Source organism: Glossina fuscipes, unplaced genomic scaffold (genome assembly GCF_014805625.2).
Source record: "Glossina fuscipes isolate IAEA_lab_2018 unplaced genomic scaffold, Yale_Gfus_2 226, whole genome shotgun sequence".
Classification (NCBI taxonomy): Eukaryota; Metazoa; Arthropoda; class Insecta; order Diptera; family Glossinidae; genus Glossina; species Glossina fuscipes.
In genome coordinates, this window is record NW_023998569.1 from 1,237,348 (window position 1) to 1,255,643 (window position 18,296).

The following is an 18,296-nucleotide window of genomic DNA, read 5'->3' on the forward strand; positions in this document are numbered from 1 at the left end:
TAGTGTAAAAATAACTTGGACCTTCGATTTTGTTCTTATGTTTCTATTTATTTATTTTAAGAGAAGATTACAATGATCCGCGATTTTAAGACGGTTAGGAGGGACCCAGCGTAGTGACCTGACTCTTCTTAATTGATTGTTATGCGTACCGAAAGATTATTCTAAATTTTTCCCACCTTCTCTGCATCGCGGGATTCTCTGTAAAAAGAAGGAACACGCCGCGGGTGTCATCGCAAACAACCTTGGCCTATAGGGCGACTCGTCTGTTCCTAACCGGTTCCCCTCGCAAGATTTAAGTGTTCATTGGTTATTCATGGATAACGGCGAAGCTACACCTGCCATCCCCTATCCGTAATGGCCAAAAAAAACCCTATCAGTAAAAGTTAACTAGTTAAGTCCATGATTTACCTTCGGCTGCTATGATACAATTGAAATGGTGCGACACGCTCTTTTATAGTCGTGATCACCATCACAATTTATCGGGAACTGTTCTTAAACACAATTTTTTTTTTTTCATTTAGAAACTGAATAAGGTACGTGAAGAAAGATCATAAAATATAGAAAATAGTTTGTGTGTTCAGTGGAACATTAAAGTTTGAATTATTTTCACATAGTTTGCTCAAATTTTCAACATCTAATTCGCTAAATGAGGTCAGTACAGCATACAACAAAAATAGTATTGCCTACCGCAAGAAAGTATAGCCTACGACAAAAATAGTATAGCTTACAACAAAAAAGTATAGCCTACGACAAAAATAGTATAGCCTACGACAAAAATAGTATAGCCTACGACAAAAATAGTAAAGCTTACAACAAAAAGTATAGCCTACGACAAAAATAGTATAGCTTACAACAAAAAAGTATAGCTTACAACAAAAAAAAAAGCCTACGACAAAAATAGTATAGCCTACGACAAAAATAGTATAGCTTACAACAAAAAAGCATAGCCTACGACAAAAATAGTATAGCTTACAAAAAAAAGGATAGCCTACGACAAAAATAGTATAGCTTACAACAAAAATAGTATAGCTTACGAGAAAAATAGTACAACCTACGACAAAAATAGTATAGCCTACGACAAAAAAGTATAGCCTACGACAAAAATAGTATAGCCTACGACAAAAATAGTATAGCTTACAACAAAAAAGTATAGCTTACAACAAAAAAGTATAGCCTATGTTTTAATTTCATGACGATTTCGAATTTAAGAATTTTTTGTCCTTTTTTTCTCTGTTTTAATACTATAAATATTTATTTAAAAAATAACGGCATAATACATAATTATTTACAATTTAATAATAAAAACTCTTACATGGTCTTGTTAGAAGAAAAATTAGGAAAATAAAATTCTTAATTGCCAAAGAACAATGTTTATTTAAAAACTAAATTAATAGTATCCGTAACCGTCCTTTGTCATTAATTCATAAATACTTAACGGGGGAAAAAAAAAATACTGTGCACATTTCGATATACTTCGCATTTGATTGTAAAAAAGGTAATGCTTTATAACGAAAAAAAGAAGTTACTTCATAAATTAGGAAAAATGGCAAAACTAAAACCAATTCATATGTTTACGGTACAAATTCAAATTCCTATGAATAGAAAAGTATTACAATTATTATTTTCTATGTCGCTGTATTAAGTACTGTTAAGTATTGTACGGAAGCGTTTTGCTTCCTTACGAAATACAAGTCCGTCCGCCTAAGATACCTAAACGTCTGTCTGGGGTAATAGAGCGTGAACAACCTCCTCCAGCATAGGTTAAGAACCCAAGTGTACAATAACTTAGATTCAAAATCTCAAAATGTCTAATAGCACAGTCAAGAACTCAAATGAAAGTAAAAAAAAACTTAGATTCAAGAAAGCAACGTGTATACATAGGTTAAGAACCCAAGTGTACAAAAGCTTAGATTCAAAATCCCAAAATGTTTAATAGCAGAGTCAAGAACTCAAATAAGTAAAAGAAAAGCTTAGATTCAAGAAATCAATACCCAAATGTATAAAAGCTTAGACTCAAAATCTCAAATGATGAATAGCAGGATTAAGAACCCAAATGTATGAAAGACTAAGTAAAAACTCAAAAGTATAAACTCAAGGAAGAACTCAAAATGTTTAATAACAGAATTAAAAACTCAAATTTATAAAACTATAAGAAAAAAAAACTCAAAAATGTCCAAAAGCATAGGAAAAAAACCCACAAGGTACAAAAAAAGCAAGAGCTGAGAACTCAAATGTAGAAAGCTTAGGTTTAAGAACCCAATATGTATTAAAACATAAGTGTAAGAGCACAACCCGACTCATACAATTAAGTAAAATCGAATCGGTATGAACGCAGTAGGATACACACACAGAAGTTACAGCAGCATTGCACAAAGGTGATAGCACCGTTAGGGTATACGTACTTAGGTAAAAAAAAAAAAAGAGAAATAATAGGAACATATGACAGTGCATAAACTGCATACATGGTACAAAGGCACGATCGCACAAAGTGAAAGTTGTAACTTCGTAAAAAGCAAAACGGTAATAGTGCGACAAAGTCGGGTCACCTCGCTGGTTCCTTTCCTTGCCATAGCCAGCTTCTACACATCGCTGTACTTCTCTTCAGTAAAAAGGAAATAATAAATTAAGGAATTTGTACACCATTCCCCCCGAAGGTCCGGATTATTTTTATTCTAAATTTTCTTGCAACGAACCTTGGAGCGACTGAGTTATACCCCGCCCAAGAAAACTCGTTACAGTACCTGAAAACAAAGTTCAAAAAAGGAAAAAAAACCCAAAAAGGCTCAAAACTTAACACTACTCTTAGGCAAGTTTAATATTTAATATGCAGCTAATCTAGCAAAAAAGTAAAGACAATCTCGATATATGAAAATAAATAAGAGATAGTACAGAACAAATGTGGAGAACGCAGCAATTTGTTACTAGGAATTCAAAGTTTCGTTAAATTGAAGTTTACACAAACAAAACAATAACGGAATAAATGGTCCAATAGCTATAAATACTGGTAAAAGCAATGTAGAATCGTCCATAGAATATGGGTCCGGTTGTCTCGAACCACTTGGTGGCATTGGCGATTTTCTTCCCAAAAGGGAAGAACATATTTTCTGATTTTAAATCCATGTGAACTAGATCACTGGAATGTATACTTCATTCAAAGCACGTTTTCTGAAAAGAAACAAGGACACCGTTTAAAAACGGATATTTTTTCCTTTATTGCTCATACTTACTCAAACGATCCAATACTTTAATTAATTGCGTAAATTATCCTTGACGCAGTAAATTCTAAACAGAAGGGAATTTGTTTGAGATGCTTTGAATCAAATAAGTTAATCGATGTAACGGAAACAGGTTTTCAATATGATGTAGAGTTGGGTACCAACGACGATTCATCAAATGATAGTAGCGAACCATTAGTGAGCCATCAAACCTATGAGACAATGTGCGTTACCACTTATATATTAAAGTTCTATAATAAATAAAACTTACTTTCTGGTGTAAATGGATTTACGTTAGCTGTCTGCGGTTGCACTACGTTGTCTAGAGCTCCGTTGTCCAATGGGTATGGGGACGGGTGTCGCCTCTGAGGTTTTCAAAAATAGCATTTCTTGCTTTTTCATAGACTCGGCGGCCGCAACTGCAGATAAATGATTTGCTGAAGATCTTTCCAAAATAGTTTTTGGAGTAGCTGGTATGTTAAAAGGACGTAACGTTCGCACAAATATTGTTTCTAGGTGAAGGCTAAGCTTTCACGAAAATATTTATGTGAGCGAAAAGCTATGCCTCAAACATGTATTAGATTTGGTAATCCTTCCACGATGAAAAAAATGTATTATTTATCTTTGTACTTGTTTATGATCTGAAAGGAGTTCTAAAACGTAATGCTATTTTCATAATTATAATTTTTTTTTTTTGGTTTGTTTGAAAATAGATTGGACCAGTTACATTAAAATTAGATCCATAATCGTTATTAGAGACATTGATGATAATGATAATTTTGGGCTTAGGTAGAGAGACTGATGTAACTGGATGAAATCCAAACGTACCAAGCTATTGTGCGCATTAGACACTTCCTCCTTGTACTTTAATTTACCTAAGATAACTGCAAAAAAAGACGTATTCATGATGGACAGTGCGACCACATCAAATATGTGAAAAATTTGGAAATTTCAATTTAATTTTTTCTGGTTTATGTGGTTGAGTAAAATAAACTTCGCAACATTTTTTAGTACCAAAGCGTACTCGATCGTAAAATATAAATTAACCCACAACCAAAGTGCCTTCATATTTTGGTACTTTGGTGGTACACATTCTTCAATTTAGAAAGCTTTGACGGAGAGTGTTGCAAGCTCAAGACCGCAACTTGGACAAGACAAGACCAAATAGTTACGACGCAGTCTATTTCCCTATGTTTTAATAGAACTTCGTTGAAACTATTTTAGTTAGAAAAGCTTCGCATGTAGTACACCACGATATTTCCAGTAAGAAAGTCTTTAGGCTGTAAAAAAAGATGCATGTTATAAGTATGCTTAGTTTTCATTTCACTGTTTTTGAAACAAACCTTCTGCTTTTGGCTGTCGCGCTTATTAAACGCTTCAAAGTTTCAATTCGTAAAAGAGCTCTTCCGTTCCACTGTCAAGAAATATAATTTGGTTTAATGTCATATAACCAATTATAGAAATGGAGAAAGTCTAAAGGAACTCAGGCAAGACGCTGTGTGACCATATTCGTAAAACTGTAGCTCTAATATGCGCTGATATATCGTTAACGTGTATTAGTAAATTTTTCTAATGGGCATTGCATTAAATTATATAATTGTATTAGAAAATTACTGCGTACAGTGCCCCAATCAAGATATTCGATACGATGTAGGTTATGTGCGGAAGATTTCTCTTTGGCGCACGTTCGTATGCGGAAGATTTCACTCTGATCTCTTAGATCAGCGATATGTTTGTACATTCGATTGCTTCTTCATGCCAATGAATTCCTTTTAGCAGCATGAAGAGCGCGTACCCAAATAAATTTCCGCGGTGGGTAAAGCCGCTTCTGCACGATCCTGTTTGTTTGAAAAACTGAACGCGCTGAACCACGGTGGACTGAATCCGTCGGCCGATGTCGCAGTCCACCATATGATGCGTTAAGATCGAGTAAAACATATCATACGCTCGGCGAAACGCTTTGTGGACCTCTTCTTTAGGAAACGCTGGGTTCAGGTCCAGCGAGGAAAGGATCCAGCCGTCCAAACGCTGCTTTAGAATTAGTTGGCCGTCCTCAATCTCGCAGGCATCTTCTTTTGTCTGGCTTAGGTCAGCTAGACACCCCTGACACTGCAGCTGCTCACCGATATACATGGCCATAGCGTATCCTGTGAGCAGCCGCAGGTAGCCTTCCTCTATCTCGGTCGTGGGGAAAAAACCGTGACGACGTAGACCTCCCCATTGAAGTCGTATGGCTCGAACTCCTCTTCCTCGCGGAGTGCGACAGCGTATCTCATCTTATTGATGAGGCTGTAGTCATCGTCGGACGTAAAGCCGTGGGATCGTTCTGCCACGATGAAGTCCCTCAATTTTCCTAGTAACTCCATAATTTTCATCGACGATCTGGTTTTTTTCTTAATCCCAACTGACATGTTGCAGAACACCTTTTCCAGCGGAAGGCTTACCCTGAATGGCTTCAAGGTTTCTTCAGGGTAAGCTGACAACAGTTCGTTCATGACTACAATGAAATTCTTTATGGTCCGCCGGGTGTCGATGGAAACCGGGACCCACTCAAAAAACTTTTGGAAATACGCGTTCACCTCTTTTATTTTATTTTGCCTTTCCGGCCAGTTCTGTGCGCTTATTGGCACCCAGTGGAAGACTTCGACGAATTTCGTTATATTCCTAATCAACTCACATGCTTCATTCGCCTTGGAGGTGTCAACGGGCAGCACCTTAGCATTAATTGCTCCCTGGATGTACGACACCACAGTAGGCCGGAAAAATTCAAATGAGTCGTACCTACCAAACGGGGCGTTGCGAACTGGGATGGCTACTCTTATGGTCCAAAACCTGGATTTGGCATAGCGTGTCTTCACCAATGCCGACATTAAGTTTTTCACGTCGGCCTCCATAGGTAATTTGTTTAGGGCGATTTTACTGCTAAATGCATTTACAATGTGAGAATAGTCGAAGAGGAGTCGAATTTTATACATGCTGCCATCCCGTCCTTTTCTATTATAAACACCCTTTCGAAATCTCTTTGATATCTGCGCACTAGCCCTACCTCGATCGCACACGAAGGCCCTAACGTCAAGGCCAATATCCTCGGCAAGTTCAAATATTTCATTCCGAGTTCGTTCAATTTGAGGGAGATGCAGCGAGGTCCTCGAATATTGTTCGTCCGCATAGGAGCACCCATGGAGGCAGTCCTCTGCCCGCGAATAAACAGTTTTTTGGTTCGTAAAGACCTCGTCGCAGCACACGTGCATAATTTTGTCGCGGGCAGTTAAGGTTTCGATAAGCTTTCTTAGTCTCTCCCTGCTGATCTCCACTGTTTCCGGGCAACTAGCGGCTTCTGAGTCGGCGTCCTGAGTGGCATCAGCCAGGTTGACGGCCACTCTTTCCGGGCAACTAGCGGCATCTGAGTCGGCGTTCTGAGTGGCATCAGCCAGGTTGATGGCCACTCTTTTCGGGCAACTAGCGGCATCTGTGTCGGCATCCTGAGTGGCATCAGCCAGGTCACTGTTTCCGGGCAACTAGCGGCATCTGAATCGGCGTTCAGAGTGGCATCAGCCAGGTTGATGGCCACTGTTTCCGGGCTCGCTAGGCGCCGCCGTTTCGCCTGCGCAGACGTGGCAGCCACAGGAGTGGACGGCCTATCGCTATTTTGGATAGATTGCATTATAACGTCTGCGAATGACGTGAAATCGAGCCGTTCGGCGTCGTTTGTTTCTCCCGTTGATGTTAGCGGGACGGCTTCAGCCAAGTTGATGGCCCCTGTTTCCGGGCTCTTTACGCGCCGCGGTTCCTCCTGCGCAGACGCGGTCCGTATGACCTCGACGGCCCGACTATATCCAAGCTCTTGCGCATACCATGCAAGTTTTCATTAAAGTGGATAATCCTTTCTCTAAATGTAGAAGGCGCTGCCTTATTCCTTTTAGCGCGCTGCTTATCTTTTTCGCGGAGACTTGTTCTTGCATTTCCCGGGTTACTTTTTCGGCCAGTTCCTCGCACTGGCCGAATTGTGGCTCCTTTTTCGGACGCCACAATTTCGGGTAGTCCCGAAATGCCGGGAGAGGGCGTCGTGAAATTTGTGGTTAAAATTTGTCATGTTTTAACCTAAATATATATGAAATAAATAAAATTCAATATACTTAGTTCAGCTAAATCTCATAGACTAAGTATTAACAGACAAACAAGAGGCGCTATGTTGGAAGAATTGAAGAAATGTTGAGAAAAGCCACAAGTTTCTCTTTTGGCAGTAATCTGTCAAATTGTAAACCAACACATAACAATGAAAAAACGACCTTACTTTTTTAAATTCAATTTATTAAATTCATATTTTTTACATCTTTTTACAATAATTTCAAATTATAACCAATAATTTTAAATTATAACTAAATTAAATATAAATTTTAAATTAATATTAACTATAAACTAAATGGTATTGGCTGCGTCTTTTATTTTTTTATAAATTTTTAAACACTGTGAACTGTTTTGTAGAGCTTTCATCAACCTCTTAAGGTTCCCTTTAAAGCAAACGATTTAGAGTCTAATTCTAAAAAGGCGTGTAGTGTGATCACATATCGTTACATATATAAACTTTGAAGTTCGACAGAATTATGCAAATTTAGCGTAATTCTTCTGCAAAAAGAAAAACAAAAATTATGTCGCAATTCAACTGGCTGAGTATTACATTGTGATTTGCAATACGATGCCAGATGCTCCAATTAAAATAATTATTGATTACGTTAGCATAATATATCACCTGTAGAATTAAGTATAAATAGTTCCAGTTGTCATAAAGAAAGCCAATTGTTATCACAGCAATTCACACAATTCAAGTTAAATAATACCACAACACTATTAAACCAAACAACGCAAAAAGGTACTATCACAGGTTTCAAGGACAAAATATTAAACATAACAGCATATCTAATTTATCTTCAAATCAAAGAACTAGGCCTCAAGCCCACTAACGAACAAAAATCCATTATTACATATATAGCAAATTAAACACAATATAGCGATCAAATTAAAAGTAAAAACAGTCTTTTTTCTCAACAAGCTGCCTAATTATAAATAATAATCCACAAGTCATTCTTAGGGGCAGAATAAGTCTGATCATATTTTATAATTATGTTTATGCTTATCTAGTATATAAAAGACACTTCCTCAATTGTGTTTTGTTCATTTGAACCCTGAGGTCATTTATCAAATCTCAGCAAATCGTTCATCATTTTTTATTCTTCTCACGTGAAATTATTTAAAATGTCGTTTGCGATAAAAACTAATGGGGTTACTGAAACAGAAACATGATGTACGCGCAATGTCCAGTTACGATGGTGATGATATACAGAAATTAGATAAACCCGAAAAAACAGAGACGTTCGAAGAAAGTTCTAGATCGCCGCTCGGTATGAACTTAACTAAAGATAAAGATGCTAGGATGACAACGCCTACACCGTCGACGCCAACACCTGAGAAAAAGAAGAAGTTTCTCTTGTGATTCTAATTATGTGTCTGGTTTTCTTGCTGCTTGTCAAATGTTTTTGGGAAAAAACGTTCAAAGAGTCGTGAAAATTAACTATTTCTGCAATATAATTTTTGGGCTCCCAACTTGAAATAGACAATATTTAAATATAAAAAATCGAAATTTGAGGAAATTTTCGTAGTGCCAGTACGTACTCTTAAAATACAAAAATTGATTGAAAAGCAGATGATGGAAAAGCCGGCAGCTGTACCTCTACCACCGCCTACTCATATGACATACTTTCGCGAAATAGTGGCTTGGAAACGTAATGTTTTTCCAGCAGAAAACTAATTATTCGTTTGAATTTGATTAATTTTTTTTTTTTAATATACTTGGTTATGAGGTGAATAGAAAATGTGTATTACGGGATATTTGGTGTAGCCAAGGGGCATAAATTCGTATCGTTTAAGCATAAGTTAATGTGAAACTTTTAATCACGGTATTATATATCATAACACCGTTACTAAGAAAGACTTAGCTGCATCCATTGACTAATTTTCATTATGATCTATTAAGATTGTACGGATGTAAGCAACAACTAAAACGACTTTATATAGACCCATCTTCTATTGTACCGATCTAAGCTTGTCTGTCTGCTTGTTGTCGTTCTCTCATGTTCAACCTACAGGCAACGACATTTGAGTCATTTTGAATAAACTTGGTACACTAACAAGTTTTGAGTTTTGGTTTGCATAAAGCAATTGGCACAATCGAGTTTGACATTGAAGGGGAATATAGAGCGTTTCTTCTGTGCGATAAGACTTAACCACAAATCCCAAAAACGTTAAAAACGCTGAAATAAATTGAACTGAACTGTGTGCTGCTTTGCTCCTTACTAAGTGGACTTATGAAATGAACAAAAAAAAAGAAATTCTTTCATGCATAGCCTCAAATGATGATTTGTTCGTTTCAGGCGGAATTGTGGTTTCACCTTATGATGTTTTAAAACCATAAACTTTTATCATAGACTATTTGGATTGTAAAAATTCGGTGAAGATCCGGGCTTCATATTATTGATCAAATTTTGGAAAATATTTGCAGTATTACGGTTACGGATGACCAAAATGCGATAAGAGCCGACGTTAACCATTCATGTGCATATTTATAGGGAAACGAGCCCAAATCTTAATATAATTAAAAGTTCATTTGCCATTGTTTAAGACTATAAAACGAGTAACCACAAAGTAGCATTACTTCTTAATGTGTTATGCCTTCCTGAACTCCATATTATAAGGCCAGATATGATTAATATGCTAATGGAGACAAGAGGCATGCTGAAAAGTGACAACTTGAAATCACATAACCGCGAGTGGAGCGACATCGATTTTGTGGAGCAATGCTTTTTATTTTTCTTTGCTGATTTCGAGACAGCTGCCCCGTTAATATGTTAGATTGCCCATGAGGTTATGGAAAATCCCAAAGTTCAACAAAAACGCTTACAAGAAATTCATGATGTCGATCGTAATTTGGGCCCTTAACTTATGATGTAATACTGAATATGTGTTAGGTATTGAAAGTGTGAACAGTTTCGAATGATGGCCACGATCGAGAAAGTTTAATGTCGGGAAAGAACAACGGTAGACAAGAAAATTCAAAAAGCCAATTTGGTAAACAATTTCTTTAATTTTCCTAAATTGTAAAAAATTATATCCGTATATTCAAACTTTTTAATATTTATATCAAATTTCGATAGAGTGAATCAAAATGGTCACCACACGTTCAAAATAGTACACATCCCAAAAGCCGAATCGCGTTATCCATCGTATTATAATAATAGTTCACGTTTTTTGCCATTTTTTGCGACATAAAACGTAACGCCTCTGATTGCGTACAGAAAGCCAATTCATCATCCTCGATCAGTGCCTTTTTCAAGAATACAATGAAAACAAAACCCAAATTGATCTGACATATTTATGCCACTTAGACACTCAGGGTATATACAAGCAAACTCTTTCTTGCAATGGCGGAAATCTCGTAAATTTGCTGTTTAGATAATCTTATCAACAAAAACCATTCAATATGCAGTCATCAACAGCGATTCATGATACATACAGCAAACACAACTTTTTTTACAGCATCAGCAGCAAGCTGCCCTCTGAAAGGAATTTCAAGTCATTCAGAAGCCCAAATGCTGCTGATCAGTTTATCAAAAGGTAAGCGTAAGAATGCGTCGATGAATAAGCAAATAAATGTTTTTAATTTAGGTGAAATTTCTAAACATAACTCGTCAATCCCCGTTTGAGTCATCGCGATCGTGAAGCCATTATGTGGAACTTACAATTTACTTGCCCAACAGCAACAGCAACAAATTCTGCAAACCTTAGCTGCTCAACAACAACAGCAGCATACACAATATTCAACGTACATCTTATAATCGGAATCGGCGGACGGAGTCTTTGGAAAATATTTTCTATGATTCTAATGATTTAATAGATTATCCCCGCAGCAATCCCAAGAAAATAGTGCCAGTACAGGAAGTAGTTTACATACAACATTATCGCTACACGCGAAATAAACTTAGAAATCATATTCTTAAATATTTCTTAATGTAGCTTAAGTTTAAATCTTTATTCGCATAAAATAAATTCATATTGACAAAAAGTCAATTTTCAAGAATGTAATTTGCAAACTGTGTATCACGTAGAACCATGGGTACGATCAAATATTTCTTGTTGTTTTCGTTATTTTTTTTTTTTAAGTAGATATGATATTTTAGCAACTTTCAATTTAATATGAACTTAAATATATTCACTCCTCTTAAAAAGACAATCAACTCCATTTTATATTTAGGAATGTTTATCAATCGTATTGTCAAGTGATTTATTCTGCAATTTTCGGTTCATGTTTCTAATTCTTTTATTATATTTAATAATATATATACGGACTTTTCTATAAAATATTAAAAATTAGGCGTTGTTGCCCTATAAAGAGTTACATTTCGTAGGAATGGTTAAAATCCGAATTTTTCACATTAGTTTAATTTTCCGGCCTACTATTACTGGACGATTTTTATCGAAAGATTCTGAAAACTGCAATTTTGTTACTTTCTAGCAACTGAGGAAAGAAGTTGGATCTAATCTATTTTCAATAGGATTCTTCCTTACAGCCGATTTGTGAAAATATCTCAGAACTTTTTCATTTATTACTCTGACACTACCTTGATTTAAAATAAAGACAGCAATTTACTACTAACTAAAATTAATTTCGTAACTTTTGAATAAAAATTGCAGCTAAATATTCCGCTGCATGAACTTAAGTCTGCAATCTGCACCACAAGTGGTGTAGGGCACAAGCAGAAGAAAAATGGCACAAATGGAAAAAATGAAGTGAACGATTAACAAAAAAGAAGCTAATACCAAAACCAAAACAAAACATATAAGGGACTTATCGAGTCCAAGAACAAGTTTTAAATAAAGAGAAAAGAATGCAAGCTTAAATTCTGAAAGAGAAGCTATTCTAGAACTACATACAAACGTTTTGCACGACCATCAAAAAAAGGTGGATATAACCACAATATTAATTGCATATTAATAGTAAATTATTTTCTAAGTTTTATACCTTGCTTTAAGATAATTTTTATAAATTACTAAATTTAAGGTGGAGGTTAAAAAGGATTCGCTTTAAAATGAATAATATGTATCTTCTATTATGCCGAAAAATGCAGAATAATTATTTGCATTGGTTTCAGCATATTTGTCGGTCTGAGGTCCATTCTGTCGTCTTCACTTGAAAAAAGATCTTGTATGGAAAAATAGAAAATTTTTAACAGCTTTCAGCAAAAACCAGTAGGAAATAATAGATGTAGAAAATTTGAATCGGATGAGATCATTTTTTTGTACACTTGAAAAATGGAAAAATTAAGAAGCAATTGTGATTTAATTTGTTTTTCTAGTCGTAAATTTAAAGGACAGACGTGATTAATTCGATTTTCTGATTAGATATCAGCAAATAAGAAAATAAATGCACTTACCGCAGTAAAGGTTGAGTTCTGTTGAAAACTATTGTAGTTGTATGAGTGGATTAATAGGCTTTTCCTTGTTTTTGGAACGCTCCCTTTCGGACTTTGAATGGATCTGAAAAAAACAAAGGAAAAGAGTAATAAGTTTTCAATTTTTAACAATTTCTTTTCGGTCTGCTTGTCTTTCAATTTTTTAACTTTTCTTATTTGCTTTAAATAAACGAAATGTACGCACTTTTTTATGTATAGTTCAGATTACTAGTTTTTTTCCCAATTGCTGGTTTTTTTTTTACCAAGAAAATATACATTTAATGCAAGCTTTACAAAAATCTCTTTAGAATCTCAAACTACTAATTAAGATGCTATTCTCTTTCAGAATTAATCTCAATTTGATTTTCTTCTTTTCTGGTTTAATCTCAATTGGTTTTTTTTGAATTGTCTAATTTTTTGCACGCACAGAGTTGTATTTAAGGATTTGCATTATCTTATTTTTGGCACACACAGAGTTTTGTTTAAGGTGTTTAAATTGTATAATATTTATAAGAATAATTTTTCGCATGCATATGGTCATTTTTTTATAAACGAATAATAAAATTTAAAATATAACCGAAATGCACGCAAAAAATGCAATAAAGTAATTCATGCAATATATTGATAATTTACATTGTTAAAAATTATTTTTGTAATACAAAAGAGTAATTACTCCTTTTTTTACAGTGCTGAAAACAGCGCTAAAATATTACAAGAATTCATATTTAAAGGAGCCAACAAAAGTTAAAATGGCAGGTAAGATATTATTTTTTCCCTAATAAAGTGTCAATATAAGACTACCAATTTTATTTTATATATATTTTCAGAAGACAGCAAAACAGCTAAAAATAAAATAAGTTTCCGGGAAGGTAAAGCTTTTTAAATTTTTTATTAGCTTAGGATGATTAACCTTTATTTTTTATATTTTCAGAGGCCGAAAAACACGAACGAGAGAGAAGAAACACAGTCCGGCGCTGCTGAACAAATGTCGAAGCAGACAATAATAAAAATACGAACAGCAGCAATTCCCCTAGCCGCGGTCCGCATCAACGCCGCGGAGGGCGCAGGTGGCGGGAAAGAGGTAGGCGCCAAGGAGGAGATAGGCGCCCGCTAGAATAATCAATAATATCTAAATAAGGGGCCTCTGGTGTATGTATCAAGAAGAAATCGAATAATTTCGAATATTTAAGATTGCATTGACTGTATTTGTTTAATAATAAATTATATTTATTATAAATATCAAATAATATCGAAGTTAGCGAGTTCAACGCTTGAAAGCGTCTCATACGATCTACTATACGTTTTTGCATAATTTTAATAAAAATGAGGTATAAATAATGCAATAAGTATGGAAAATTAAGTAACTGTTAAAAGACTAAGATTTACAATCGCTTTGATATCTTCATCTCTGCCATCAGGTGATAACAAAATTCCAACGCTTCAAAACGCCTTTGTTAACCCAATAAAACAATCATTGCCCAACTAGCCCAACTGAGGTGCGGCTGTTTTACACACCGGGCTCGGACTGGCATTGTGTATTGCGTGTACGATATAATTATACCTCAACTCCCACAAACCCAGACAGACTCAAACGATACGTCTCTAATGATCGCATTGAATGCAATTGTTATTTTTTCAACCATTATAAAATAATTAGTTACTTTGGAAAAAAGTCTTCCTTTAAAATGTAAGATTTTTATGTTAATAGTGATGGCACGTTAAAATAAAAGTTAGATACAAACTTTCGACAAACATGTGTTTTAACTGTCCTCGCGAGATAAAGTCGATTATTGTTAATGTATAGATTTAGATCCCCTTTAATCTTTGTGAGGATATAACTTGTTATCGAGCTTTATTAACAACGTTGATGAAATGTTTACAGCACTTCAAAACAAGTTGCCGAACCTTCATTTAATATAGCATTAAAACACTAGAAGCCGTCCAAACCTTCGTTTTAATTCAATTGATATGCCATTCCACGGATCGTTCCCAGCTTCAATTACAGATAAAATGTATTCTTTAATCCAGCGCCTGCGCTTAGTACTTGCTCCGTAACTTAAAGATATATTTTTGGAATCTACACCTAAGATTCGAGCAATTTAAATTTGTGCCTTTGGTGCGAGTGTGTCTGTGTTATGCGCACAAAATCATATTTCCAAGATTTCTTTCCCTGGCTAACTCTTATAGCGAAGTCTACCGAAGATCGCAGCCGCGCAGAAGATCAACGAGGCGTTCGATCAAGCCTTGTGTAAAGATTTGCCTGTTATGCGTTTGGGGGAGAGTGCCAATTTGAGATCTGGCGAGTTTATAAATCGGCACAATACATGCAAAACAAATGAGAACGAATATACACTTATTTTATAAAGCGGCACAATACATGCAAAACAAATGAGAACGAATATACGCTTATTTTATAAAGCGGCACAAATGAGAACGAATATGTACAGAAGCAGCACTTGTTATTATGTACGCAATATACAAAGAGAATCATTGTAAATTTTTGCACGCATAGTTTTCAAGATGGTCCAAATTGGTCGAAGCAGAAGCCCGCAATGGAGTATAAACTGAACGAAACTCCGTTTTTGTGAACGTTAACCGTACTATTCATAAACTCAGGTGCCTAAGAGTCACCTTAAGAATTAGGATCCGATCAGATCAGATCCAGTTGTCATTTCTCCTTTGAGAGGATTGATAATATACTTTAAAATATTGCCCCTGATAAATTTTAGATTTATATTTATAGGAAAGTAATCGTATAAAAAATGAGAACCATTAATAGTTATTCTGTGCTGCTAGAGAATGTTTGTGAACTGCAGGCGTCGTTTTAAACTCTTTGATTGCGCAGATGGACGGACATTAGCGGACATCGTGTCGTTTCGCTGGAACTAGACAAGTGCCTAGTGCCTTAGACAACGTTAAGTGTTACTTTAGAAAACAAATACATGAGTGGAAAAAGTTTTGATTTTCTGAATTCTTGATAACTTGATCGACGTACGGTTTAGTCACGTACTTCGCCTATCTGTTTAAACCCCAAGTAGGAAGCCACAATTTTTCTTAGAAATATTTTAAACTAAATCTTTTTTGGCACTCTCCTGAAGCTGCGAAAATAATACTCGATAAATTAACGACGTTTCTACATTGGTTCGTTAGTATAACCTGTTAGTGCTTTCAATAGGTTAGGTTCCTCCATTAATTCATTTTTCTTGATTGAAATTCGGCAGAATTCAATTTATGAAATCCACTATGCTAAAAATATTCCCACGTTATATTTATGGCAGTAAAATGATGATCTGTAAAATATATGAACAGCAAGAAAAAAACAAACATCGTCAAACCTTTAAGATAAAATTATACGTTCACGTTAAATCAATTTTTTTTTTTTCAATTTTACCTAAGTTTACAATATTGCTAAAATTAAAAAAGCTACTTTCGGTCGTTAAGTCTTCCAGTTGCTTTTTGCAGTAGTGATATTTTATAAAGGGAAAACACGTGGCCCGAAAAATCTGGTAATTTGTTCCCGATTCAAGTGTCTAATTGAAATTTGCCATTTGCCCATTGATCGTTCTTCACATCTAACTACAAAATTGCTTTCACCGTGTAATGAATTTGGACACAAGAAATTTTGTAAGCACGCGCCATTACAAAATAAGAAGTTCAAGGAGTCTCATTGCACTCGGTTAAATAAGCTGTTCAAACTTCAGAAGCCTACGAATATATGTATACCACTCAAACGAGGTCGCGATAGTTTTAATAAATTGCGAATAGCAGCTTAGCAATTTATCAGATCACAAACCGGTTTCAGCGGAATTTCTAATTACCATTAAAACAGACAGATACACTGACGAGCTTTATGAGATGACTCACGGCGGCAGCATCAAATCTCTATCTCTAGTAAGACTTCTTTTCATATCATTCTATAACTACTTCTTCAAATCCTCCGTAAATGTCTATCGGATTATCAGAATCCTCCAAAATATAATTTGCATTCATTGTCTTTGTAAATTAATATCTAAATACGTTGACGAAATCATCACACACCTCTAAAGTTGGAGTTGGGCTATGCACATTATTAGACCTTTAGTTTGAACACCTAGTATGCTCTGTCTACGCATTGCTACGCTATGCGTTGTATTTCTGAAGTGTCTTGATAATTTTCAGTAATTTGGGCGTCTCTATAATAACGTTTTGCGGACATGTCTCTAGGGTACACAAAGCCTGGCTCGCAATTCCTATACGTCCAGCATCTAAAATCTTCATGGCTATTTTGAAGCCATAAACTGGTTGACCTAGAATATTTTCCTTTGATATAATATAATCTTCGAAGATCAACTGACAAGTGGAAGAGCCTCGTATATCCAATTTATCTTCTTTTTTACCTAATGAAAATCCATCTATGCCTTTCGTTACAATAAAAGCGGATATTCGTTTATGCTTTAGAGATTTACAATTGCGTCACCACCTTCAAATGCGTTAGTGATCGAAGCTTTTGTACCGTTCAACAAGTAATGATCTCCCTTATAGGAAGCCGTGGTGAAAGTAACACCAGCATCCGAACCATTACCAGGCTCAGACAAAGCAAAACAGCCAATTTTGTCACTAGTGGTATATGGAGTGATGAATTCGTTTTTTTGCTTATCATCGCCGAGAGCCAACATCGGAGCCAAATGTAAAGAATTGTTCACAGACATAATAACGCCAGCGGACACACACCCGATATTTCTCAGAAGCAACAGGTAATCTGGAGCAGCGCCATACGTTTTGTTTTGTATTTTCTATGCATGTATACTTGGTGTGTATATATATATTTGTACATACATATATTTTTCATAAAGTTGGCTTGGTAGGCTAGGTAATCGCCATGTGCGTGCAAACATTTGTGTGCACGTATGTTTCTTATAAACATAAATATGCATACATATGGCCATGAAGCAGTTTAGACACTCACTCACGAAGCACATTTTCTACACACATGTGCGTCGCAGTTTATGTCTCTTTTTTCTAATTTTGAATGAGATTAGAAACCGTTGAACATGTGAATATCAGAACAGGGATTCAGTAAATTCAGAAAGCAACGAAATTCTTCTAATGTTCAACAAATGCAAAAACAAACAAAACAAGTTAGAGAAATAGCAAGAAAAAAATAATAATAATAAAAATAAATAAATAAAATGATATAAAATACTAATAATAAAAAAAAATAAAACAAAAATATATATTGAAAATATTGTCTTCAGGTTTCAGTCGGATATGAGACACTCAACATTCGCTTATCTATCACACGGCTTTGTTCTAAAGAAAAAAGGAAACGAAACTAATTATATATTTACTTATTTACTTAGTAAATAAGTAAAAGATAACATTTTTATGCTAACTGCAGTTCTTTTTATTATGGTTTTTTTTTTTGCTTAAGATTTAGCTTACAATTTGGGTTTTTTTGTACAAACGCTTAGTTCGCATGTTTTCCGGATTACTCTCGTCGTCAATCGGAGCGGTCCGACGTATTGCTACTCGAATGCATTCATTCTACCAATTATTTTAAATCCATGCGTACTTCTAGGGGATACAGACGGATTTTATT

At 35.3% G+C, this 18,296-nt stretch overlaps 1 protein-coding gene across 1 annotated transcript; it reads right to left on the minus strand.

Moving 5' to 3' along the window:
* Positions 1 to 16,837: 16,837 nt before the first annotated feature.
* Positions 16,838 to 17,406, minus strand: LOC119642537 (short-chain specific acyl-CoA dehydrogenase, mitochondrial-like). The gene is made up of 2 exons (XM_038041685.1): positions 17,178 to 17,406; positions 16,838 to 17,115 (listed from the first exon to the last, which is right to left on the minus strand). The coding sequence occupies exons 1-2, from the start codon at positions 17,404 to 17,406 to the stop codon at positions 16,838 to 16,840; spliced, it is 507 nt and encodes a 168-aa protein (XP_037897613.1).
* Between the last annotated feature and the right edge of the window lie 890 nt (positions 17,407 to 18,296).

Coding starts and splice junctions, on each gene's coding strand:
- LOC119642537 (XM_038041685.1), bottom strand. CDS start 17,406: ATGTCTGTGAACAATTCTTTACATTTGGCTCCGATGTTGGCTCTCGGC. Junction 17,116..17,177: donor GATCACTAACGCATTTGAAG/GTGGTGACGCAA, acceptor TTGTAACGAAAG/GCATAGATGGATTTTCATTA.